The 26,653-nt window shown below is 44.1% G+C and overlaps 2 protein-coding genes and 1 long non-coding RNA gene across 4 annotated transcripts in view; 1 reads left to right on the forward strand and 2 right to left on the reverse strand.

The window, feature by feature from the left end:
* Ttc33 (tetratricopeptide repeat domain 33) overlaps window positions 1–10,502 on the forward strand; it is a 45,294-nt gene extending 34,792 nt beyond the window's left edge. Inside the window, exons 5-6 of the mRNA XM_050138961.1 lie at window positions 1,376–6,522; window positions 9,702–10,502. Coding sequence (XP_049994918.1) covers window positions 1,376–1,729 — 354 coding nt within the window. The 3' untranslated portion in view covers window positions 1,730–6,522; window positions 9,702–10,502. The remainder of the gene's footprint in view (window positions 1–1,375; window positions 6,523–9,701) is intronic.
* LOC126499679 (uncharacterized) lies at window positions 1,737–8,255 on the reverse strand. Its single transcript, XR_007591156.1, has 2 exons — window positions 7,941–8,255; window positions 1,737–7,529 (listed from the first exon to the last, which is right to left on the reverse strand). It is a non-coding gene; the product is annotated as an uncharacterized lncRNA (long non-coding RNA).
* A 4,512-nt stretch (window positions 10,503–15,014) lies between the features above and the next one.
* On the reverse strand, window positions 15,015–25,875 carry Ptger4 (prostaglandin E receptor 4). Of its 2 annotated transcripts, XM_050138957.1 has the most exons (3): window positions 25,359–25,875; window positions 23,988–24,910; window positions 15,015–16,829 (listed from the first exon to the last, which is right to left on the reverse strand). In XM_050138957.1, exons 2-3 carry the CDS (start codon window positions 24,861–24,863, stop codon window positions 16,239–16,241), a joined length of 1,467 nt encoding a protein of 488 aa, XP_049994914.1. In that variant the 5' UTR covers window positions 24,864–24,910; window positions 25,359–25,875; the 3' UTR covers window positions 15,015–16,238. The 2 variants fall into 2 exon arrangements, with proteins under 2 accessions (XP_049994914.1, XP_049994913.1); XM_050138956.1 differs by lacking the exon at window positions 25,359–25,875 and having other exon boundaries at window positions 23,988–25,319.
* Window positions 25,876–26,653: the final 778 nt, after the last annotated feature.

The following is a 26,653-nucleotide window of genomic DNA, read 5'->3' on the forward strand; positions in this document are numbered from 1 at the left end:
GGGCAACCAGAGGCAACATCAATAGCCTACAATGTCTTAGGAGTCTCTAGGATTACCCTGACCAACACTGTGACTGGGTTTCTCATGCCCGTACTGGAGTTTCTTTTACAGTCTGTGACTCTTGTGGGGAGCATTATTAGTCTGAGCGGCATAATATTGTTTAAGCCATATATGTATGTATATATATATATATATACATACACACACACATATATATACTAATATGCCTATTTATATTTGTTGTTGATTTCATATATTGCAGCTTTTTGGAGCTTATTAGTCTTCACAGTTTTTTTTTGTTTGTTTATTTGAGATTCACTATTTTGTCCAGGCTAGCCTTGACCTCCTTGGTGCAAATCATCCTCCTGTTTTAGTTTCCTGAGTAAGCGAGGACTCAGGCACCTTTCCCTGCGACTGGCAGTTCTGATAGTTATCTTGTGGAGTCTTTCTATAAGTAAGATAATGTCACCTGCAAATGGGGTTAATTTTACTTCTTCCTTTCCATTTTGATGATTTATGTATTTTTTTAATTCTCTGGCTTAATTTAAAGTTCAGTTTTGAACATAAATGGGAAGGGCATACCAACTTGTCTAATACCAAATGATCAGCCCTGAAAACATACATGCAAGTAACATTATATAGACTGAGGAGGTTATATTTAGGAATATATACATATATATATATGCATAACAATGAAAAAAAGCAGTGTTGAATTTTAAAGAGTAAGAAAGAGCATATGAAAGCATTTGGAGGGAGGACAGGGAAGGGAGAAATGATGTAATTATATTATAATCTCTAAATTTAAAAAAGAGAAATGGGAAGACTGGCTTCGTTCTGATCTTGCAGGAAATCACTCAGTTTTTCACTGTTGAATGTGATGTTGGTTTTGGGTGTTCTATTGCATGGCTTTTATTTTCATGTATTCCTAGATTGTTGACTTTTTAATCACAAAAAGACACTGAATTTTGTCATATTGTTTTTCTTCACCTATTGGGACAAATCCTCTGATTTTTATCTTTCATGTGTGTTGTTATACCAGTTGTCTATGTTGAACTGTGTGATCCCCCTCTGAGGGATAAACCCTTATGTGATCACAGTGTACGATTCTGCTAAGGTGCTCAAGCCCTAGTACCAGTGCCCCTAATTTTAGCCCATTAGTGTTTTCTCAGTCTTTCCCCCTCACATCTGTATTTTTCTCTACCATAATCATCTGGACAGATGGCCTGTGTTTTGTGCTAAAATTAGCTATAGTAGTATGCTAGAGTAGACATGTATGGTTGCATACATACCCATACTCACTTGTATGTATGTAATTGTAGCTAACATGGTGATTTTCAGAAATAAGACAAATGAAAAAAAAATCTTTTTCCCCCAGGCAATTCGAAGTTTTCAAGTAGCCCTCCACATATATCCAATGAACCCAGAAATATGGAAGGAGGACCTTTCTTGGGCAAGAAAGCTCCAGGAACAGCAGAAAGTAGCTCGGAGGATTGAAAAAAAAGAAATTCCACCCGAAGGAACAGACATCTCCCCAGAGTCAATCCCTGACTATGACTTTGAAAGCGACGAGATCGTTGCTGTTTGTGCAGCTGTTGCAGAGAAACAGAAGTTGGTGTCTGCAAATAAAACCATGGTTATCGTGTCGGCTTCTGGAACTGTGGAGATAGTCAACGAGAAGGAAGAGGGCGCCTCCACCCCAGATGGCGCTGTCTTTATCAAAGCCCGATGAAGCATACGCGGTGAAAAGATGTTTGAATCTAGGTTTTTTTTTTTTTTGTTTGGTTTTGGTTGCTACTTAATGCTTAGATGACATTCGATATCCACCTTGGAGGAGGAGGGCAAAACTTGAGTTTTTCAGATGAAGCATATAAAAATCAAGTAGTGGAATTCTTTAGTGATTGGATGAGAGAAAATTATACTTAAGGTTCGCATCTTAAGTGAAATGTGTTTTGACTGTTGAGCATTTGATTGGACTGTTGGGAGAGGACATTTGAAGATACAATTTGGAAATTGTGTTCTTGAATAGAGATTCACTTGACAGGCGGTGTTATTACAATGTAGACTTGCAGACTTTTGTTCTATGATAAAGGAAGCGTGTGATTTCTCTCCCTCCTAGAAATCTGCCATTTGTCTTTTTCCATTTTCCTTGCTGCACTAGTGCAAGCTTAAATATTTCTGACATTCATCTTGATTCAAAGTTATCGTTTGGTTGTATTTGATATATTTGGAAGTTTGCCTAAAAATGCATGCAGATGTGTGTATCCTGAACATTTCCTTGAATTTTTGTTCTAATTGTGCTTATGTTTTGACTTTAAAGTTAAAAGGAGGTAACTGTTTTCTTCAGTACTTGCTAACTGTGAATACTGATGTCAGAGTGACCTTTCATTTCATTGTCAAGGTCAAGTCATCTTTGTCACAAGTCATTCATTTGTAAAGGTGAATGGCATTTGGAGATTGTCAGTAAATTCTACAATTACATTATCTTGGTCAAAACAGAGTTTCTTTCCTTTTTTCCTTTTACAGGGGAGGATGTAGCTAGGCCCCCAGCATGCTAGACTAGTACCTCTGTTGCTGAGCAAAATCCTCCTATTTCTTTTCTGATTTTTACAAGTATGCAGAGCCCAACAAACAAATAGTAAGACAGGTTTTCCTTTTTAACTCAGGCTAGCCTCAAGGCTCTTCCTGCCTTGGCATCCGGGACTACTGGGAATACAGGCGGGGGCTGCCACAGCTGATGAGTACTTCTCGCTTGTAACTTTGCAGTGGACAGTTTATAAATGTCTTTCCAAAGATGCTTTTGTGGAAGTAGTCAATGAAATGAGAAAATAGTTACACAGTTTCACACCGGTGTAAAATAGCAGACTTTAAAGGAAAAAGGCACTGGTATTATTAGGGTGTCGGTCTATGACTGACAAGCAGGGAACTGGAATGTGATTGGTAGTGTAATTCCACGTGTGCAGCAGGTGTGGCAAGGAAGCAGATGCCTCTCATCCCGGCCCTGTCGAAGGCAAGGCAGAGGACGCGTGAACTCACGGCCAGCCGGGGAGACACGTGGTAAGACCTTGCCTCAGAACAAAACAAAAACAGTGGAAAATAAAGCAACCAAAGAAAAAAGCTTATTAAAAATCCTCGTTCACAGTTACAAACCAATACTATTATTCCCGTGGGTGACTGTTTCTATTATGTATATTGTAGTACAAACAAAACGTACACAACTGTCAGGTGCTGTTCTTCCTGATATAATTGATGTATTTTTTCCCATTAGAGATGAAAGTTATTTCTGTTGTGTTGTGAAATCTTAACAAAACCAGCTGGAACATGTAATTATGGGCAGCATTTTTGTGAGGATGATATGTTTTAGAAGGTATTTTAGGGGAATGTTCATTTTTTTTTTCTTTCCGGTTGGAGAAATCAGCCGTTACTTTAAATAGTGTTATGTCCCCCTAAATTCTATCATCCGGAAATAAGCCATGGATGGAGAGAGAGGTCAGTTTTAAATAGTGTTATATCCCCCTAAAGTCTATCATCCAGAAATAAGCCCTGGATGGAGAGAGAGGTCAGCTTTAGAATGAGTGAAAAAAGGCACTTTGTTAAATAGCAAGGGATATTCTCAGAGGACAGATGGCTAGAGAGGTGAGTACGTCACAGTTGCTACATTACATATGGATATCTGTTTATTGTGTAACTTGTGAAAGAATAGCCTTTTCCATGTGTCTTGGACATTTTCCTCTTCGATTTTGAGAATTAGGTAGATTTTATTTTTCTGTGTGTAAAAGTATACATGAAACATCTGTATGGTTCCCCACGTGCACTGCTTAGTCAGTGCTAGCCATTTCTGGGAAGAACTTGTCTTAGTTTGGGAATACTTCCTCTCACTTCCTTCTGATTTTAGGAAAGATTTTTTTCATAACCTTTTATCTGAATGAAGTCACGGCTTGTGATACTGAAAGGCAGCTGTCAGTTACAGATTGCTCTTGGCATGGAGTCTGTGCCTCAACCTCAAAATAGGCAAGACTACTGTACGTGGCCTGCGTGCTGCTTCCAGACCGCTAAGCCTGTTGTCTCAACTGTTTTGGTGTTAGTGGGTCATGCTAGTCTCTTTATTACTCAGATCTAAGATGCAAAATAGACAAGATGAGGAGGAAAAGGAAGACTTAGTTATGGAGAAAGGCTCACTTTTCCAGACCACCAAAGGTACTTTAGCTAACACTTCCATGTAGGAAGAGAAAACTGCATTGGTTATTTTGCTGGGATGTGAGGAATTGTATGTAGAAGTTCACTGAGCTTGTTAATTAGAATAATGTGTTCTTATGAACCTGGAGGAAAATGACACTCATGATAATGATATAATTATGTTTAATTATCTTAAGCAACAGTATTAGTGTTAAAATTATATCGAATATGATTTGTATGGTTCTAGTTTCAAAATTGTACGGTATAGATACTTGTTAAGAGAATGAGAATAGAGACCATACCTGAAAACTTGAGACTCCTGTTAATCTCTAGAATGCAGGCGCCTGGGTGATAAAGTGTTGTATTTTAAATTAAGTTATGCGGGAGGCATTTCAGAACTCCTATCTACTACAGCTGGGGCCCATGGACAACAAAGGATGGTGACGGCGTAAGCACGCAAGTATTCTAGATTGCTCTTGTTGTTTGGCTAAAACTGATGAGTTAGAGGGATTGTCTTAGAAAACCGATACTTCCACAATTGTTAGCAGGACCACGCGGCCCCGTCGGTTTGCAGATTATGCTTCACGCAGCGACTCACGGGCTGGCTCCCCTTTTTTGCAGTAAGGGAATTATTAATCAGCTCTTTAATTCCCTTCTGTGGGAAACCCTTCAAAACCCGCTTGGTGATAGACACTCTAGGCTGTGGTTTCACGACATAGCCTGCGTCTGGATGAGTTAGGAGTGAACACAAGAACCACCATCATCATCATTGTCTTCAGTGTGTGTGTTAGAATGTGATTTTCTAAGATGACTTCAACCCAACAAAGGAGTCGCTGATTGGTGCCACGTTAGCATACAGAAACTCTTTTCAACCAGTAAGAAAGCATGACGGTTTGTGAATGGCCTCTCGACCCATGGAAGTTAAAATGAAATGAAGGAGATATATATGAAGTCACGGACCTTAGCCACATGCAGTTGAGTTGGGCCACTACGAATGCAAGAGCCACAGTGACCCTGCAGCGAGTGCACAGTGCCTCCGTGAGTGTTAGGTGTGAGCTGCCTGTGTTGTACTTGGAGAGCCGTGGACAGCTGATAAAATGGGCAGTTTCTTGGGAAATCCTGATCCCCTCCCACCTTCCAAGGAGAGGAAGGAGCGTGGGAAACAGGGCTGGACACGCTGGTCCCTTTCTCCCTTTTCTCTGCGTTGGTCAAGCCTCCTTTCAGCTACATTGTGAATCTTGCAGGAAAGGGGAAGCCTTTGCTTCAGAGCTGCCCATAGCTCAGCGAGGCCTCTCTAGGTCTGGGTTCAGTATTACTCGGTCATTATATGCTGTCATTTGGTGTCATCTCTGTGTCCCCGACTTGTCTCTTGGGTCGTTAGGCCACGAGGGAGCACAGATTGTTTAGGACTCCCTTAAGCCCTAACAAAGATTTGAATTTATTTCAAATTAAGTATGAAATTTAGCAGAAGCAAAATGTCAAAGTCCTAATCTTTTTTTAAGTTGTGGAGATTTTATTGAAAATGAATAATGTGTGTTACAAGGCACCAGGAAATTTTGCTTATACTATTTTAAAGTCTGCTGCCTGGGAATAGTAGTAAACCACAAGGCTGAAGGAAGGAACGCGGGTGAGGTTTTCTTACACGATGATCATTCAGACAGAGGAAAAGGCAGCCGCTGTAAGTTTGCAGTTTGAAAAGTTCTCGACTAACGTGTGAATATCTGCTTATCTCTGCCCGCCACTGTGCCCACCCAAAAGGTCTCTACAAATCGGAAGTGTCTAGTTCACCTCTTCTCCCCCCCCCCCCCGTACCCTGCTCTATTCAGTGACCTATCTGCTTTCTGTGACTATAAATTAGATTTTTCTTTTTTTGTGAAATTATAAATGAATAGATCACACAGTATGTACTCTCATGTCTGGCATATTTTGATTAGAACAGTGCATTTTGTTCTTCCATGCTCAGATTGATCCCTGATTTTTACACGTGAGCAACACTTTCTGTTCTGTTCTGTTCCTCTAGTATCCTCTTGTAGGAATACACCACAGTGTGTTTAACTGCTGGTGAAGATGAACTCTTAGGTTGTTTCAAGTTTTGCTTTATGAATAAAGCTGCTTTGTACAAGCGACCCATTCCGTTTATGGACATATGCATTACTTTCTTTTGGGTAAATGCATAGGATACAGGCCGATTCTTGCTGTGTGTGGAGCGTATTATATGAAGCCTTTAAGGATCTCCCAAACTGTTTCCCTAAATTTCCCTTATTTTGTATTTTCTAGCAGTTGCTGAAGAAGTGTTTTCCCACTCATTTGTCAATCTTGGTATTTGTCCATTTTTATCAGTCTCTCCAGGTTAGTGGATGTTTTTTTTTTTTTCTAAGTATGTATTTCCCTGGTGATGTGGGGCTGCTCTCCTTCCTTCCTTCCTTCCTTCCTTCCTTCCTTCCTTCCTTCCTTCCTTCCTTCCTTCCTTCCTCCCTTCCTTCCTTCCTTCCTTCCATCTGTCCAGCTATCTCCCTCCCTCCCTCCTCCCTCCCTTCTTCTTTTCTTTTTTTGCACTTGCTCTGTAGTTGACTGCTGTGTCGTTAAGGATGAACTTGAACGACTGCTCTCCCTCTTGCCACCTCCCAAATGTCGGGATTATAGGCATGCGACCACACCTGGTTTAAAAATAGCTAATGTATGTATTATGTGATATTGCGTGATAATATTAAAGACTGAAAGAGCCTGTTTGCTGCTGTGTTGATATGTCTCACAGTTCTTTAGTACTTGAAAGTCTCCTTCCTCTCCCACTACTATTTTCATTTTTTTTTAAATATAATTTTTTTATTGAAAAAAAAAAAAGATTTCCGCCTCCTCCCCGCCTCCCATTTCCCTCCCCGTCTCCCTTTTCCCCCCTCCTCCCTCTCCTCTCCCCCTCCCCCCCACTCCTCTCCCCCTCCCTCTCCAGTCTGAGGGGCAGTCAGGGTTCCCTGCCCTGTGGAAAGTCCAAAGTCCTCCCCGCTCCATCTTGGTCTAGGAAGGTGGACATCCAAACTGGCTAGGCTCCCACAAAGCCAGAATATAAAGTAGGATCAAAACCCAGTGGCATTGTCCTTGGCTTCTCAGCAGCCCTCATTGTCCGCCATATTCAGAGAGTCCGGTTTTATCCCATGGTTTTTCAGTCGTAGTCCAGCTGACCTTGGTGAGCTCACAATAGATCAGCCCCACTGTCTCCGTGGGTGGGTGCACCCCTCGTGGTCCTGACTTCTTTGCTCATATTTTCCCTCCTTCTGCTCCTCCTTGGGACATTGGGAGCTCAGTCCAGTGCTCCAGTGTGGGTCTCTGTCTCTATCTCCATCCATCTCCAGATGAAGGTTCTATGGTGATATGCAAGATATTAATCAGTATGGCTATAGGATAGGGTCATTTCAGGTTCTCTGTCCTCAGCTGCCCCAGGAACTAACTGGGGACATCGCCCTGGGCACCTGGGAGCACCAAATCTCTTGCCAACCCTAAGATGGCTCCCTTAATTAAGATGTGTGCTTCCCTGCTCCCCTATCCGACCTTCCTTTATCCCAAACATCCCGTTTCCCAAGTTCCCCCCAACCTCCCCTTCTCACTTTTCTCTCCCCATCTCCCCTTACCTCCCTCCCCCCCCCCCCCAAGATCCCATTTTTTGCCCGGCAATCTTGTCTACTTCCCATAATCAGGAGGATAGCTATATGTTTTTCTTTGGGATCACCTTCTTATTTAGCTTCTTTAGGAGATCAAATTATAGACTCACTGACCTTTATTTATCTCTAGAAACCAATTATGAGTGAGTACATCCCAAGTTCATCTTTTTGGGTCTGGGTTACCTCACTCAGGATAGTGTGTTCTATTTCCATCCATTTGCATGCAAAATTCGAGAAGTCATTGTTTTTTACTGCTGAGTAGTATTCTAATGTGTATATATTCCACACTTTCTTCATCCATTCTTCCATTTTAATTTTGAGATTATAACATAATCAACAATTCTTCCTTCCCTTTCCTCCCTCCAAACGCTCTCTTAACCCCTCCCCATTCTCCTTCAAATCCATGGCCTCTTTTCACTAATTGTACATATATGTGCACACACACACACACACACACACACGCACACGCACACTCTTTAACATAACCTGTCCAGTCTGTGTAGTGTTACTTGTTTGTATGTTTTCAGGGCTGACCATTTGGCACTGGACAACCAATTGGTGTTCTCTTCCCTGGGAAGAACACTTCTGCTCCTCAGTTGCCAGCAGTCCCTGTGAAGGATTCAGGCCTGTGGGCTTTTCTCTGTCCAGTTTGACATTGTCCACTGCTGTCACCCTTGCTCTGTTTGCATTTGGGCGGTCATGTGGGTGGGGCTTCTGATGTAGCTTCTGATGTTATTAGGCGACACAATCTCAGAACAAACTCCTTAATCTTCTGGTTCTTCCTTTTTAAAAATTTTATGTGCATTGGCGTTTTGCATATATGTTTGCGAGGGTGTCAGTTCCCTGGAACTGGAGGTACAGACAGTTGTGTGCTGCTAGGTGGGTGCTGGGGATTGAACCTAGGTCCTCTGGAAGAGCAGCCAGTGTTCTTAACAGCTGAGTACGATCTCTCCAGCCTGATCTTCTGGCTCTTAACAATCTTTCTGCCCCTTCTTCTGCAATGTTCCTTGAGCTTTAGGTACAGGAATGTTTTGTAGATGTAGCCATTGGGATTGGGCTCCACAACTCTGCATTTTGATTGGTTGTGGTTTTCTGTAGTGGTCCTCCATCTTTTACAAAGAGAAGTTTCCTTTATGAGGGGTGAAGACTACCCTTCTCTTTGGTTATAAGTCATTTAGACTTTAGTTAAGGATTATGCTGGTTTAGTAAAGTGGTGGTTGAAGATGGTTCTCTTCTAAGAGCCATGCCTTTGTGTTCCTGGGTAATTGACTAGGTTTCCAGTGCCAGGCATGAGATCTCTTGTTGAGTGGGTCGTAAGTTTAATTAGAGAGTTGTTGGTTCCTGCCAGGGTGTTTGTGCTGGTGCCGTATCCTTAGGGTTATCATGGCCTGCTGGTCATTGCCGTGGTTTATAGGCGTAGCTGGGTAGGACTGTTGGTTGTCTCCCTCCTTTAGACGCCTCCATGGTGCCTTCTGGTGCCAGGACAGCTAGTCCTCAGGCCAGTCCCAGCTCAGGGGTCTCTTGGTCCTGTTTCCAGAGTGCATAGTGTCTTCAGCAATAGGGACCACTTCCCTTCCACTTCTGGTCCCCCATTACTTTAAAAAAGAATTAGTCATTTTTCTTTAGTATTTTTCACGTTTTAGATTTTGATTATTTCATCCTACTTGATACTATTAGTTTTCGTCTGTGTTTGTATGGCTAATAAATGGGTTCTTAGTTCTGGAGGCTGGTAAGATTCATTTTCTTAGCGGGGGTAGAGGAGGAGGTTTATAGCCTTGACTACTTCTACCGGAAGTTAAATATTACTAGCTATGACTTTTTAGTCTTATCAGCATTAATTGATTGCCTTTGTCTGGTGTGCTTTCCTTGTTGCAGGGATAAAAGACCTCACAGAGAAACCTGAAGAAGGAAGGCATTGTTTTGGCTCATGATTTGAAGATACAGTCCATCATGGAGTGGAAGGCGGGGTGGCAGCAGCACCAGGTAGCTAGCTGGTCATGTGGCATCTGCAGTCAGCAAGCAGAAAGAGCCAATGCGGATGCCCAGCTTGCTTCTCCTTTCTGTGCAGTCCAGGATCCAGCCTGTGGGATGGTTCATCCACATTCAGGGTGGGTGTTTCTTCTGGTAACATCTCCTAGATATACCCGAAAGCCTGTGTCCTAGATGATTCCACATAGCAATAAGCTGACGAGCTTAGCTGTCTGATCTGGGTCATTCTTTCACATAATGATAGTGATCATTCTGTTTCTCTTTTGGTCCCAGAAAACTCTAGAGAGACACTCTGTGAGTCAACTGTATTTTCTTTCTCTGGGAAATAATTTATATAGTAAAGCCATTTAGGAGTAAAGACCTGACTCTTTTTCATTTAAAATTTAAAGTTTGAAGTTAGCATACAGGATGATGGGTTTCATTATGGCGTTTTCATATATGGATGCCACTATGCTTTGTTCTTAGTCTTCGCTCCTCCTCGCTGCCTCCTTTGCTTCTCCCTTCCCTCCCCCACACCGTCCCCTTTTCTTTTTTCTTGTCACATAGAGTCCATTTTCCCCACTTCCCTTAAGGTATCTTCCTTCTCATAGTCCCTAGTTACATATTCCACACCTTGTACAGACAGACAGACACCCCAACTCTCTCTCGCTCATCTGCATATGAAATAAAAGTATTTGTCTTTCTGAATCTACTTACTCCCTTTAATGCAGCGGTCTCTGGTTCTGTCCATGTTCCCACACATGTCTTTCTTAACATTTAATAGGTTGGTTCCCTAGTGTTCTCCAGTGGTGACCAATGAACTGTTTAGCTTTGTTGCATCTTATAAAGCCATGCATTAAGACATATTTTTTGATGTATTTCAGTTCTTAAACTTGCTATGCAAGTTAATTTTCAAGGTGGTTGTATTAATTTTGCACTTCTGCCAACCATGTGGGAGATTTTCTAAAGTGTACTTGGTGTTCTCTAACTTCTTACATTCTTACTGTGTTTTAATTCATTTTTTTAGCAGTTAAGGCATTATTGTTTTTTTTTTTTTTTTTTTTTTTTTTTTTAGTTAAAGGTATTATTTTTTTTTTTTTTTTTTTTTTTTTTTTGCTACAGGTGAGTCTAGCTTATGGTATATATAGTTCCTGTCTCCCGTGTAATTTATTGTGATTTGGTTCATTCTCAAGTCAATATTTAGTGATTGTGTGTATGATTGCTACATAGAGTTGAGTTAGACTAGAGTATTTATCTTTCCATTCCTGGACCCCTCTTTGTTTTTCCTGGAGTCAGTAAGCATCTTGATTTTTTTTTTCTATGTATATATTAGAAAAATACCCCAACTGTATAATGGATTTACAATTTTCCTTTTAGTAATGCTACATACCAAACAATCCACCTTAAAAAAAAAAAAAAAGTCTTAGAATGGCCTAGCGTTCTTCCCCGCTGACTTCACTGTGTTCTTGACCGAGTGCTTTCATCATTCATGGGATTCGGTTTATTTATTTATTTTTTTTTGCAATAAGTCCTGGTTTATTCTTCTCTGGAAAGAAAAGTAATGATTTACCCGTAGAGAGATTGTGAGTGAGTGTTGTCTAAGGCATTGGTAAGTTTGGTGTTCTCTTCTGTCCCCTTCATCCAATGGTGGGGACTGGAGAGAATGGCAAGGCAAGGTATTGAATGGATGGATGGATGGCAGAGATGTTGACGCTGATCTGAGAACAGGGGATCCAGTTCTCTTCCCCTCTTCCTTTACCCCATGTATGGCTCTAAAGCACCAAGTGTGGCCCATGGCAACTTCATGCGCAATGAGATTAATTGGTCTGTCGTGTTGTAAAGCTTTGCTATCTAGTTCCTTTTCCCATGCACCTGGAAGGCAGTCATGAGCTCCTGACTTCAGAATCAGGCTCCGGTGTGGATGTGGAGTCAGGAGGCTGGAGGCAGTGGGAGGGCGGAGAAAGCATCATTTGTTTTTGCTCTGAAACTAGTTTAGGGAGTTTATAGAAAATGCCTTGTATAGCATGGATTTTTCTAACTTCAAATTCAAGACTAAAAAGTATAGCTAACAGTAAATATCAGTGTGCCTGGGTTTTACCATGGTCCTTCATGTTTTGTCTCCAAGAAGAAACCTGTAGAGAGGAATGTTTGGGAAAATAACACTGATTCCATGACTCTGGGTCGGTTGCCTTTCAGCAGCTCTAGCAGTTACATTTCTTTCTTGAACTTGACCTAGTTGGTTACATTTACCTGCTTGTTTATCGTGTTGTACTGGGACGAGATAGGATTCTATATCAGTCAGACAATCCACAAGTGTTCTACAGCAAGGAATGAGAAGAACAAATGGTCTTTACCTTTGAACTGTTAAATCCTATAAACCACATGGAACAGACGACGGAAAAATGGCGGCCTTCTTTAGCTGTTCTTTAAAGCATATACTAGATTCAGCAATAAGTTAAATTGTCCATCTGTCAAGTTCATTTGTTGACTTTCAAATTCCGTTTGGAGATAAAGCTTTTACAGGAGGTCCTCTCTGGTGTGCCTAGGCTTGTATGTGTGAGTGGAGATGTGCACATAGCGTGGAAATACAGACAAAGGCCATGTGAGGACACACGGAGAAAGAGAAGTCTCACGAGAAGCCAGCCCTGCCAGCACCTTTATCTTAAACTTCCAACCAATAGAACTCCGAGAAAATAAATTTCTGTTGGTTAAGCCATCTAGTCTGTGGCAGCTTTGGCAGATTATCATAGCCACATAAGCCACTAAAAATGGGGGAAAAATCTCCAATGGACATTTCTCTAAAATATAAAGCTAGTCAGTAACTATATGTATGTACTTTGAAAATATCATTATTCATTAAGGACATGCAGTTAAACTACTTCACACCCATCAGATGGCTATAATAAAAATACAGTAGTAAGTTTTGCAAGGTTATTGAAAAAAATCAAGGACTTATACATTGTTGGTGGGAATGTAAAGTGTTTTAGTCATGTCGAAAAGAGTTCAACATTGCTTCAAAATACTGAACTTAGAATTACTATATGTCCCAGCAATTTCAGTTATGAGCCCAAAAGTCTTAAAAACACACACAAAAAAGCTCTTAGCATTATTTAAAATAGCCAGGATGTGAGATGAGTGCAGCACTGGCCAATTAATGTGTGGATTTTACAAAGCGGTATGTCCATTTCATGGGGTATTATTCAGATATAAAAAGGAATAAAATATTGATTAATGTTGCCATATCAACAAACCGTGACAATGTTATTCTGACACAAAGATGGCCAACAAAAATGCCAGTTACTGCATTATTGCCTTTGTATGGAAAGTTCACAATAGAGAAATCAATAGGCATATATTGGTTCTCGGGCTAGGACTGATAACAGTGTGGACTGATTGCATATGGCTTGTGATTTCTTCTTGGGATGATGCAAATGTTTGGGAATTGGAAGTCAGTGAAGGATGTAGTTTTTAGTTGAATTTACTAAAACATTTTAAAGGATATGTACTTTGAAGAATAAATGTCATGGTATGTAAATATTTTAGTAAACAAGATTAAGCCAAGTCAGTGTTCTTGGTACTGAACCTGAAGTAAGCATGGGTGAGATATGTCTTACATATTACTAATGCTAATTCATGAGTGAGGCTGTGCTTGCCCCAGGGACACAAATGAAGTTACACACACACACACACACACACACACACACACACACACACACACACACACGTTAATTTATATTTAAATCTAGGGGTGGGTGATCTCTGTGGATCATGGTCATGGAAGTGAAACAAAATTCTTATTCCCAACACATTTTCTGAAACCATTGTTTGTTGGGCATTCATTCAGATGAGGACAGAAAGCATTGTAGAAGTCAAGTCTGCATGCTCCTTTCTTGCCATCCTTATCTGAATGCCAGAGCCAACAGGCCTGCACAGATGGTGTCTGGCTTTCCTGACACTGTCTAAAATACCTTTAATATTTGCAAATAGCAAACCATGACCTCAGGCCTCGAGACTGTTGCTAAAGTAATCCTAAAACAGGCAGCGTCATTGTCACCCAGGAAAGCTGAGGAAATGTCCATCTTACCGAATCAGAGACCTCTGCTGGGTGTGCAGGCGCACGCCTGTAATCTCGGAATGCCATAGGAGTGACAGGCCAGCCTGAGCCATACAGCAAGATTCTGTCAAAAAAGGCAGATGGACAGACAGGCAAGAAAGAAAGAAAAGAAGAAAGAGAGGGGGAGGGGAGGAAGGAAAAAGAAAAAGCAGGGTAAGGAAGAAAGAAAAAAATTTCTGTAGGTTCTGTTGAGGACTTGTTCAGGCTGCTGTCTCGGGAATGCCAATATGCTGATACAGAGAAAACGCTAATAGGAAGTGTTGATGTCAGTAGTTAGGGATAACGATTTGGATACCGAGCATGCAGCTAGTTAAGTATAACATTGCTTCTCCCACCAGCAACATACACTGGTGACATTTAGTACTAATTGTCTGTCACTTGGATCACGGTTCCTCAGTGCCATTCATTCTCCACTAAGCAGATATAGGCTTTATATTATGCTTGACATCTTAAAAATCGCACTGTTTTAAAATGTTCATCTCATTAAGGGGGTAATTAATCTTCATCCTCATTTCTTTAGCCAAGTTTAAGGTGGCCTCTACCTCCTGAGGGTATGTCTCTTGGCCAGGTGTTTGACACGGCACGTCTCCACTCTGCACTTAAGAGACAATGCACCTCTATGCATTCCCTCCCTGTGTGAAACTGATTCTTGGCTGCCACAAGCTTCTGCCGGGTCTGCCCACCTGTTGAAATCCTCACGCAGAGACGTGACTTTTTCTTTCTCGTCTTCTCTGTCTCGTTCTTTCAGAGGCTAGCCAGAGCCCGAGTGTGCATTTTCTGGTACACTGGGCTCCCTTTCGAAAGCTCTACTTCCTACCGTGTGGCTGCTGCCTGCCATGTGGCTGACCTCCATGCCCACTCAGCTGAGATGCTGTGGCCCCTTCTCTCTTCTGTCCTCCTCTGGGCAGCTGGTAAGACTGACAGCTTGCTGTCTTAGAGTTTTTCCTCAAAATCCAATAAAAGTGTCTTCAAGCTTCAGACAAAACAAAAACAATCATCAAGAAGAACCCTTTCATTTTAAAAGGATATATATATGGCACCCCAAAACAAAACAACAGCACAAAACCCCATACACCGTTTCCCAAATTGAGGCTGTGGAACGCAGATCAATACAATTATTTATTGTAATCTCCGGAATAATTTCAGTCGGTTCAGCTGCTCTTTATACCCTCCTCGGTGTCAGGCTCAGAAGTCGGTCACAACCAAGCAACTCACAAGAACACATTAACAAAACATGCTTAGTATTTCTTGGAGAAAGCGCCTCCGAGCACGGGCACAGCATTCCTGGGTGTCACACAAAACTGTCAGTTTCCGTTGACACACAAAAGAGTGGAAACCACGCCAGAGCGCCCTCTTCCTCTTTAGATGGGAAAGGACGCTGTCAGACATTGTGTTGGCAAGTAAAACTACACACACTTTCAGGACAGAACAAGCCACTTAGACTTTTTATACTACACACTTCAATTATGGGCAGCCAGAGACTTTAAAAAAGTATGTTACATCTTTAAAAATACCAATTAGTGGGGGCAAAAGTTGAAAATATTTACCAGCAATGTTAGGTACTCCTGAAATCACAGTTTTCTGGATAAATAAATGTAATATTATATTTCTAATTTTTCTTATATATAGCTTGGAAAATATATTTTAGGTTGTTTAATTTTCACATCTTAAATAATCTTTCTTTTTTCCTTTGATTATGCTAAAGTCTTTTAAAAATTTATATTTATTTTATAGATAATAGTTTCATTCTGTTTTCAATACTTTGGCCTGACTTGTTTATGGAAAAAAAATAACATTGACAATATTAGCTGGTTATACTGGCAGGAGAGGGCGTATCATAATTTTTTTTATACCTTGTATTAACAATAAACCTTCTCACAGAGAAGAACATAAATACCTTAAATTATATTTCTAACAATAAAAATTCACATTTCATGCTTTAGTGAGACACTTAAATCGGCTGTAAGATAGTCCTTTGAGTTTGGGGTAGAGCCCTTCCAGTATCCGGACCTCCGGTAGGTGCCAAATCCAAAGTTCTGATGTTCTGAAAGTAGCATAGCCTCTGCCATCTTCCTATCCAGTAGAAAAAGGTGGCCAGCTGCAGCCGCTGCGATCTGGAGTCACATCAGAGTGAGGGCCAGTGTGCGTCAGGCCTCGGCACTCAAGGGGCTCGCCTGCCGCACTGAAGGAAGAGCACTCAAACTCGAATGTTCTCTGCTAGGAGTCGCGGACAGAGACAGCCCTTCCGAGTACAGCTAAACACGTGTACGTCTATTGCACAGGACTTTGAAAAGTTCCCCCAAACAATGCTCCCCCAACCCCTGTAGCTACTATATACATTTTTCAGATAAGTTCAGCGTTTCACTGGGGAAGGTGACTTGCAGAGAGTTTCCTTTAGAGGCAGGCTCCTCCCTGCCACTCCCACCAACCTCATCCACCAACAAGACGCTCTCTGAGTCCTGGCCCTGGGAGGAGTCTGAGGTCTCTGATATTCGCAAAGTTCTCAGCGAGGTGGTGTCTGCTTGGGTCAGGCCCACGCCGTGCACGCCCGGAAGCAAATTCCTGCCTCCCAGGCTGCTTTCGCTTAGGTCTGGTAGGTACAGGAGAGTCTGAGATGTGCTGCTGATCTCCCTCAGCTCCCGGGAGAGGAAGGAGCGGGAGTGGCTAGACATGGCCGAAGATGTCCTCCGACTCTCTGAGCAGTGCTGCGTCGACCCATCTCTGCCAGACCCACCTATGCGGCAGAAGAGGCACTTGATCTTCTCGATGGCTTTACTGAGTACAGTCTTCCGCAGAAGGATGTAGATCCAGGGGTCCAGAATGGGGTTCACGGAAGCGATTCTGATGGCCTGCAAGTCGGGGTTTCTGCTGATGTCTTTCACCACACTTGGCTGATACAACTGGTTGATAAACACTCGCACCTGCGCAAACGAGAGGCCCACGTTGAGATTTTATAATTAAGCAATTTGGCAAAACACTTTGAAGTGCTGCATTAACCTTTGCAGTGACGTGATGTAGCTGCTCTTACGTGGTAATGCCTACTTTCCAAGGGCAGTTTACACAAGTCAGTTACTATGTATTTTAAAAGAGACTTTGTAAGTCAATTAACCATGTAATCATTACAAAATTACCGAGGGGCCCATGCCTGTACATTAAGAGAAAATACTTCGTGCTTTTGAACTAATACCAGTGTCTCCTGTTAGCCAGAATGGCCAGAGCATAGTTTTCCCCTGTGGCACTGCCCGCTCTCCATAATAATCCGGTGTTGCTGTGTCTTGAATCCAGACTTTTTTCTAATCCATTTCCTCAACAGCATTTCTCAAGGAAGATAACATTGCAGTAGCCAACCAAATAACATTTCCCCTGCAATCCCTCCTCCATACTGCCCCAGATTATTTCTGAAGTATATGTCCTTTATGCAGTTTGGCTGCTAAAAAAAAAAAGCCTCCCGTAGCTCCCCGTGAGCTATAGTTTTGTGAATCTTCCAGATAGGGTTCAGCTGAATTCAGAGACTCTTCGACTACTGTATTGAGAACCCACCCCTCCTCTGCTTCAAAAGCCTCAAAAACAAGCACACACAAAAATGTGTCTTAGTTTCCTCCTTCCAGACACTTTACTAAAGTCCTTAGTGATCCATGGTAGCTGGAGGAGTTCCTCCTTTGTCAACTGATGCTTGTTACCTGGACCTGGAAGGTTGTGTGTGCATGGGTGCCTGCATGCATGTGTGCTTGTGTGTGTGTGTGTGTGTGTGTGTGTTTGAGTAAGGGCAATTTTTGCCATTCTGGCTATTCTTGCCTCAACTTCCCAAATGCTGGGATAAACAGGCATAAACTAGAGACCTGAAACGTACTGGACTTTTCAAGCTCTCTCCTATCCTATTGATAGTCAGGTCTGTTCTGGGCTCTAGTCTCCAGATGAATTTCACGTGGCGTTATTCATTGTCCCAAGCTGGATTTACGTTTAAAATTTATTCTTAGTAGTGAGGTCACCACTAGAAAATATTGCCGTCAGTATTTTACTCACACTGTACTTTATGTTTCAAAGATGAAGGAAGTGAAGCGCCTGAGCCTGTTAGCAAGCCCCATCTGTGGCAGGGTTTATGTGAACCTAACACTTCAACCTCTAGAGGGCAGTGTTGCTCTACTTTGGAGCGGCTAGTACCTAGCATCTCTGATGCATTTTGCACAGGTACTTTTACAAGAAGCTTTCAGAATAGTTTTGTCAAGTTTGGACTTTGAATTTCATGTATATATGCATAATATATTGTATATCATGTATTATCATCTATTATGTATATTATATATTAACATTAACATGTTTTTCTGTTGGTTGGCTCTCCACAACCTCAAAGGAAACAGTTACCCCTGAAAAGAGGAAATTTCTGAACAGTTAAAACAAACAAACAAACAAAAAAGCTGTAGTTACTTAAAGCAATTCACATTTTGTTTCCAGATTTCTGTGATATTTAAAAAAGTCAATGTTGTGAAAAATTAATGGTGTTTTTATTATCAAAACTAAAAAGGAGCAAGGGAGAAAGCACCTTTGTATTTCATTTTATCTGCAGCCATAATTGAATCTGACTACCGCAGAAGGGAGTGAAAGAAGCTGTAATTTTTTTAAAGTTCTATTTAGAGTTCTGTGGGGGCTGGGTGCTAACATTATCACAGGCCCCTGGATCTCGTCACTTAGTGTCGTTCAGGGGCGGCATATGGAGAAGACCGAAGTATAAAGCACAACGTTCTGGGCTAGGGGAGGTGCAGGGGGAGAGCACTTGGCTAGCATGCATAAGCCTTAGGCTTAGTTCCCAAAGCTTCAGAATAAATTCAGTCCATACGCCCCAATTCTAAATTCACATAAAAATTCTCAGAAGTCAATCAAATTATTTTCAGAGAACCCCAATGGATGGGCTTGACTTTGCCTCCTAGTCTCAGTAGAGTAAGGAAAAAGAAGCAAAAACAAAACCTGAGGCATTTAATAGCGCTGGAAAGAAAACACAGCAGCTCTGGCTTCACTTTAAAAGCCACCACTAGCCCTACAGAACGAGTCCCAGGACAGACAGAGCTACACAGAGAAACCCTGTCTTGAAATACCAACCACCACCACCACCACCAAAACCCAAAACAAAACCAAATAAAAAACCCAACATAAAGCAAAACACAGAGAAGACCTCTTGCTTTCCTGTCCCTGAAGAGCAGCGACAGGCTCGACAGGAATACCCATGGCAGCACTTTTTCTATGCCCCTTCTCCAGCAAGCCCCAGATGTTATATAAATAAATCAGTTCGGGCAGTCTGCAGTTACAGCAGCATGTGTTGCTGATACAACAGAACGTCTGAGTCAAGAGAGGGGAAAATTCTGAAAACCTTACTGGATACAATCAAGGCCCCTAACTTTCTTGCCTTTTGACGATGAGCAACTGCAGACTTGGTGGGTGTAACTTGTGCCTGCTACTGGCAGTGAGTCCAGGATTCTGAACTGCTGAAGACGGACCAGACATTCATCTTAGAAGCACCAAAATAGAACTGGGAGAGGACGCGATAAAAACTAGAAGGTGACTGCAGGAAAGCCAATGGGAGGGCATATGGTAGCGTGGTGAATGCCCATGATTTGCTACCAAACAAATGACTCCATATTATGGCTGTGGCCTTTACCATCTATGCATAAAGGTTAGGGCCCCTTTTTGTAGCCCAGGATGGCCTGAAACTGGCTGATCTTGAACCCACAAAGCTCTGCCTGCCTCTGCCTACCTAGTGCTGGGATGAAAGGCGATCACCACCGGTTCGGGCTGTTCTTAAAGTGCTTAGTATAGGGCCTGGGATTTAACATTTGTTTTGCCACTTACTACTTTCCTTTGAATATAGATGTGGAAACATGGCCACTCTGGGCTACTCTGATAGCTCAGGAAAAGGTAGCTTTGGGATATAGTTCGTGGCTGCTATTAAAATCATGTACTTCCCACTTAATAATCTGTTTCGAGAATGTTGGACTGAAATGTTGGACTCTTGACTAGACCAGCGCAATAATTAGTTGTCTGAATTGAGATGCGGTCCGGTAAATGGCAGGCTCCGTAACTGGATCTGAGCATGCAGGCTACTTGTTCTGTCCCAAGCACATGAATGGAATTGTCTCTGTGTACCCAGTTATCTCACGGCCTTGGGAGGAGTCCAGAATCGACACAGCTGCTACTAGAAGTTCTTACCCCCCCCCAAAGACAAGGGGGAAACGAATGTTTTTGACTGAATGGCGGTATAAGAGTCTATATTTTGTGTCCCTTCTAGCTCACTCACTGGCCATTCACCGCGTGCAAGTTACTTCATCCCTGGTGGCTCATATCTATCTTCATTGTAAAAGTTTTTCTTTTCCTCCTAATTCAACAGCTTCAACACTTTAGCTCTAGGGGAGAAAAATGTCATGTTATAAATGTTTAATAAAACTAAAGCTTGAGATGTCAGTAAAGCTGGTCAGGAGAACTGAAGAAGGAGGCACTCCCAGCCACCCAGTCAGTCGTTGTTCTTCATCGGTGCCTGGGGAAACTGAGGTGCTGAGTGGCAGGAAGCTCCACTGAGAAGACTGCGATGAGCTGTTGGGTTTTGGGAAATCGTTTTTATGTGCTGTTCTGCAGCCACCCCAGCACTTCTAAAAGGCCTGCCATTTCAAGCTGTGACTCAAACATTGCTTCTAGGAAGTTCTTTTAAAAAATTAGCTGCATTTATTAGGCAGGGGATCAAATGTCTTTGATTTCACTATTGTGGCATCTAAATTAATCAATTTTACCTGCGCATGCGCTTTTTGTTCATATGATCATGTAGTGGGCTCCCTTCCAGTTCCTGCTTACAGTTCTATCTGCTTTTGTAAGCTGTTGTGGATGCCTTTATTGTGACAACTAATTTACAGTAAGCAAAGAAAGAAACACAGGAAACTGTTTCCCTAAGGACGTGAATTTACCTGACCAAGACAGATGATTAATTTGCCATACTACTGGTAGCTCAGAGGAAGAAGAACGAAAAGGAACAAATAAGCAATAAATATGCCCGTGGCTTGCCTTTGTGTGGAGGGAAATGCAGTTCCAAACCTGACACCCTAGCTCTTTAGCCCCGAGGCAAAAGATCTGATTAGAACTGTTATCTCAGCGTTAGTATTAGAACTGCACAATTAAGTACCAGAAATCGATCTAGTTTTGATGGCATGTTCCTACAGAATGCAAGATATTTATCTTAAGCATGTACTTTTGTTTCTTTAGCTTCTCCTGCTTTGAAAAAACAAAACAAACCCAACCCCACGACAAGTTATAAATAGCAGAAAGGACAAAATGACAGAACCCATATTCCGACCAAATGTTGTTTGTGCTGCACAGGAGTGTGCTCACGCTTCCTCTGCTCACTGATTGTGACCCACGGAGAACTTTGCAGGTTTGGCACATCCATTATGTCCACCACGGAATTCTCTGCCTGTCTCAACTTTAGTTTTCAAGGCTCCATTTTGTACAACAAATTAAAATTTGCTTTTCATATTAAATAGATGTTGTAAGAGCTAATCTGGCCTCTTCCCACGGGTCCAAAAGGCAGATTCTTGCCTGCTTTGCCTTCCGTCTGTATTGTATGTAGCTCTCTCAAAGTCCAAGCAAGCTGAGTTTGCTCGGCCAGGTAGCTTTTCGAAAGCACTGAAAATGACCCAGAGGGCTTCATTTCCTCCAATGGAATTAGCACTCAATTTTATTCAATAATGTTAAAAGCAGGTGCTTCATCTTCCGTTTCGGGCTGAAAGTATGCCCAGCCGCTTTCGCCCACAGGGAGCTCGCACAGCTTGAATCTCATTTCTTCTCTGAATATATGAGAAACCTGGGGGCGGGGCTGTACAATAAGCCAAGAAAGACGGTAACTGAAAGTTTCTTTTGATTATTCCAATAATTACGGAACCGTGGGTGATTATGTGGGTTCTACGGCTTCCCATCACTTGCCACAGATTTTAATTTAAACTGGCCTCCGAAAAAGATTGCTTTTTTTTTTTTTTTGTAGCTCAAACTCAAGGCTAGAATCGGAAGATGCTCTTCTTTCCTGCCTAGTTCTTTTTCACAAAAGCATTCGGGCTCTTGACCGATAGGAGCAGCCCTTAGGTGAGCTTAGCTGAGTCAGTCCCAGCTTTCAAATAGAGATGACTTAACGTCCATACCTAGTTCTGACTTCCTTTAGACTGGACGCTATTTTTCATTCGCTAAAATGTAATTAACCTGCCAGCCATAAATACAGCTCCAGGTCCTCACGCTTTGTCATAAATGGCCCTCAACCTGAGGGCCGGGTCAGCCCATAGAATTAGTTCTGTATGCCTCTGCGGACGACAGAGATCACTTTATGGGTAGCTTCACGTGAATCAGTAGTGTGACATGCTCACTTGTAACCAAAACCTTTAGAAAGTACGTGTGTGGTTACTAATGGCCTAGCTCCATTCCTCAGTCCCACGAAGTGGACGTCCTGTGAATTACAACCGCTCACTTGGTCATTTACCGTCCCGTGAAGTAGGAGGCAGAGAGGCTGGAGGCAGAAGCAGGGTTCTTCCCTTCTAGCTCACACTTTATTTTGGGTTGACATTGCAGACAGTAAAATATATTTATGTGGCTCAAGTGTGACTTAACTCTGTAAATTACATTAGGTTCTGGGATGGCTTGCAGGCCCTGCTGGCCAGTCATATTGACTTCTGTTTATACAGATTGGCAAGAAGCTACTGTATGCTGGCTCTCAGCCACCACTAAGTTTCTTCCATTTACAGTCACTTTGGTAAGAGATAAAAATATTTTATATCAGAGATCCCTAGTAGTATTAATGAGTGAAAGAAAAGAATAATAGCCCATTAAATTTATTTCCACTTGGTTCCAGTAAACATAGATAGTAATTTCTTTTTGAATAGGTGGTTTAGAATTTCCAGGAATGCAGTATTTGGAGAGACAGAACTTGGAACAAGATCAATTCTAGACGAAGAATCACGTTCTACCACTGACCTGTTTCTAGTGCATTCTACCAAGGACAGGTCAAAGCAGAGACCTTAAGAGGCATCTACCCCTCTCTGTTTATATTGTAAGCGCTACAGAAGGCAATTTCAAAGAGTGTGTTGCCTCAAAGATGAAGTGCACCAAAGCACCAAGGGACACTTTCTCCACAAAAGCCCAAATTAGAAGTGACTGTGGTATGACAGTAGTGGGGACAGGCGTCTGGTGGCCGAAGGGAAACCATCTGCATAAAGGAGAAACCGCACCTCTCCTGGTCATCGAGAATTAAAATACAACGCCAGCCCGATCGCATCTACTGTCCATACTTCCCAACTCCACCGCGCTTTCTTGGCTTGCAAAAAGAATAAGGAACTTGAATTTGGACGTTACCCTGTTCCAGTGTCTTCTCAAGCATGCCACGGTTTTGTATGTGTCTGTGGGGGCGGGGGTGGGTGGGTGGGGAGGCACTGAGGGAGGGGAGTGGGGAGCAGCAGCGAGCAGCTTGAACGTGTCTGCAAGACTATTCTAAACAAGTCACTCTTTCTCTTCCGTCTGGCTTTTAAACTAAAAAGCATCTCATCTATTCTAACTTTAAAACGCTGCATAATCTAGGAAAGAGCAAAAGGCCCACAGAAATCAAAACACCCAAACCCACAATTCCCCTAAGGGATGAATTCAACAGGGCTTATCACCCCTGGTTTGCAGTGTTCTGGGGGCCACAGAGTGGAGCGCTAGAGTAAGTAATCCTATAGTGAGTTGTCTCCACCCCCATCTGACTGAGCCTGCAAGTGAGGGTTCTGGGAAGATACAAAGCAAAACAACAGGCTGTGAGGGGAGCGCAGGGGGCTGTCCAGGGGACCTCAGAACCCATGCTTTCGGGGAAAGAATCTCGGGGGACTTCGGGGGAAACCACCCGCCAAGTCCTTAGGGTCAGGACTTAGAAGAAAAGCCTGGGTCTACTAGGGAAGCCATGAGCAGGTCCCAGTCCAGACCTGGAGGAAACTTGTCCCCCACCAAGGACTCAGGGAGAAAGCGGGGAGCGAGGGGAGAGAAGTGGACGCAGGAGAAGGACCGAGTGGACCCCAGCCCCAGACACTCACCACCAGCGGAATGGAACAGATGAGCACCACCAGGGAGGTGGCGATGAGTAAGATGACCATCTGGATCTCAGCGCCCGCGATGCGCCGGAAGCTCCTGCGGCGGCGAAAGTCGCTGAGGCGCTGCAGGGCTGGGGAGGCACCCGCGTGGCCCCGACTGGCCGCCGAAGCCACTGCTGCGGCGGCGGCCGCGTGGTGCTGCTCGGTGCCCAGCGAGGTGCGGCGCATGAACTGGCGGTGCATGCGGAGCAGCGCGCCGCACACGAGCACATTACAGAGCACGGTGGCTAGGATGAGGAAGGAGCTGAAGCCCGCGTACATGTAAGAGAAGGCGGCATAGGCCGTCACGTTGCTGGTCCAGTCGATGAAGCACCAGGTGCCGGGGTACTGTCGCTCAGACCTGCCCAGGCCCATGTTAGGCAGTGCGCAGAACAGCACGTTGGATGCGTAGACCGCGAAGAGTGTGAGGCCGGCCAGCCGCTTGTCCACATAGTGGCTGTAGAAGTAGGCGTGGTTGATGGCCAGGTAGCGCTCAATGCTCATGGCACAGATGATGCTGAGACCCGACAGGCCAAAGAAGAGTAGGATGAAGGTGCTGTAGTCACACAGTGCCTGGTCCCCGGGCCATTGGCCCTTCATGTATGTGGCGATGGTCACTGGGCTTACCAGCAACGTGCCTAGTAGGTCAGTGACAGCCAGCCCACATACGAGAGTGTAGAAGGTCGTCTCCTTCTGCTCCTTGCGCGACTTGCACAGCACTATGATGGCCACCAGGTTGCCCACGACCCCGAAGATGAACATCACTGCCGGAATGGTCACTGGGCTGTTCAGCCTCTCCGAAGCGGAGGAGAAGGACGCATTGACCCCAGGAGTGGACATGCTGGTGGTCAGTAGACTGTTCACAGCTTTGGAGCTCACGGTTCGATCTGGAGATGGTGAAAGACAGGAAAGGGAGAGGTGAGCCATTTACCACTTGCAAGGTGTTCGACCCATGGCCAAAAATGCTGTGTCGATGAGACAAGGGAGAGCAACCGGATCCGACTTCCTGATCTGTAGCCACTTACTAACTGTGGCTACTCAAATCCCCAAGCTCTGAATGCGTCCTGCCAAGAGCACCACTCTGCTGACATTAATATTTATAAACTGATAACTGCCTTTCCCGCCTACCGCCCCCTCTCCCAACTCATTCCATCGCCAAGATGAGTAAGACCCTTCTCAAGGGAAAAGTGACTTGCTAGTGCTATTGCCGACAGAGTCGATAAAATTCTCATTGAAACAAGTTATGGACGATTTGGGAAGCACATTCTATTCTTTGGTTCCCCGAAAGAGCCTGGCTCCTGTGTCATCCATGCAAAAACGTTCATCCCAACTTACCTGTAGGGTGGTTTAGGAGCTGGGTGCGTCCCAACGCTTAGGCCGCAGATGATCTGGACCTGCCTCTAACCTCAGCCATCAGTTTCTTTCCGCTCAGTGCGGAACTTGTCAAGCCTTTGCCCTCCTCGGAACCTGGTCTGCCAACTTTCCGGAACTGAGGTCAGAGCTTTCAAAAAGCTTAGAAAGCAAGCGAGGCTCAGTTGAAGACGGTCTTGGCTTTCTTGTTTGATTTATCCCTCCCCAGGGCGAGTCTCAGCTTTGCAGAGTCCGCAGGTCTGGTGCGGGAGGTCAGCGTCCAGGTGTGCCGCCACGCGCGCAGGTGGAACGGAGCGTAGGTCCGGGTTCCCTCCTCCCCAGCCGCGGGCTGAAGGGACAGCTACCGGAGAAGGCGGCTGCCGTTGAGGCCGCTCCTTGTGCTCTGGGGGCGGCGCTGGGTCCCTTGGGCCTGGGGCTCTGATCTGGGGCTGCTCATCTTCCTCTCCCGCTGCCGGGTTTCGAGCTTGGCTCTCGCCTTTCCAGACTCTGTACAAACTTTTCTCCTCCCCGCAAGTTTCCCTGGCGAAGGCGGAGACAGTCGGCGCGCGGCCCGGGCGCCCATTGGCTGACACAGAAAGGGCGGAGCGAGTCTTCCTATGGCACCGCCCGGGAGCCTGGTGATGGAGGGCGGAGCGGAAAGCCTGGGGAGGTCTGCAGGGACCCGAGGGGGTGCCACCGCGCTGCGGAGGTGGCTCCAGGGCTGCCGAGCCCCAGGGAAGTCCCTGCACGCGCTTTTGCCACTCCTAAGCTGAGCATTTAGTGGGGATGCTGCTGGGACCAGCGTCTGGTCTACGTCGCTCTGCAGTATGGAGGGCATTAATTCTCTCACCTTCCACCCGCGGACCGAGCTTGTGGGTCTTGGGCTATCAGGACAATTGCTTTAGGACTCTACCCGGGAGCGGCAGAGCGGAGATGTGGGTGTGTGGTTGTACGTGGGTGTGTACGCCCGAGAGCTCCGGGTGAGACTTGGCAGACGCGTGGGTGGACGGGTGGGTAGGTACCAGGCTTGGGCGGGGAGACGACGAAGAATCCATCCTCTCACCATAAAAGGAGTTGGCAGTGCCCTAGCTGCCCTCAGTAGGGCACCAAAGCGGGGGCGGGGAGGAAGGCGAGCGACACCGAACTGCAACTTCTCCTGGCTTGGGTGGGAGAGCCCTTGGGACTTTGGAGAGACGTGGTGGCAGCAGGTACACCTGAGACTTTAGTTGAGGTCCCGGGATTAACTGGGAAAGCATTCTTCCTCAGGAGGACTTCTGAGC

This window comes from Alexandromys fortis, unplaced genomic scaffold, assembly GCF_014885135.2.
Source record: "Alexandromys fortis isolate MF-2015 unplaced genomic scaffold, M_Fortis_MF-2015_v1.1 scaffold_37, whole genome shotgun sequence".
Lineage (NCBI taxonomy): Eukaryota > Metazoa > Chordata > Mammalia > Rodentia > Cricetidae > Alexandromys > Alexandromys fortis.

Coding starts and splice junctions, on each gene's coding strand:
- Ptger4 (XM_050138956.1), bottom strand. CDS start 24,950: ATGGCTCACCTCTCCCTTTCCTGTCTTTCACCATCTCCAGATCGAACC. Junction 16,830..23,987: donor TCTGTTCCATTCCGCTGGTG/GTGAGTGTCTGG, acceptor TCGTTTGCGCAG/GTGCGAGTGTTTATCAACCA.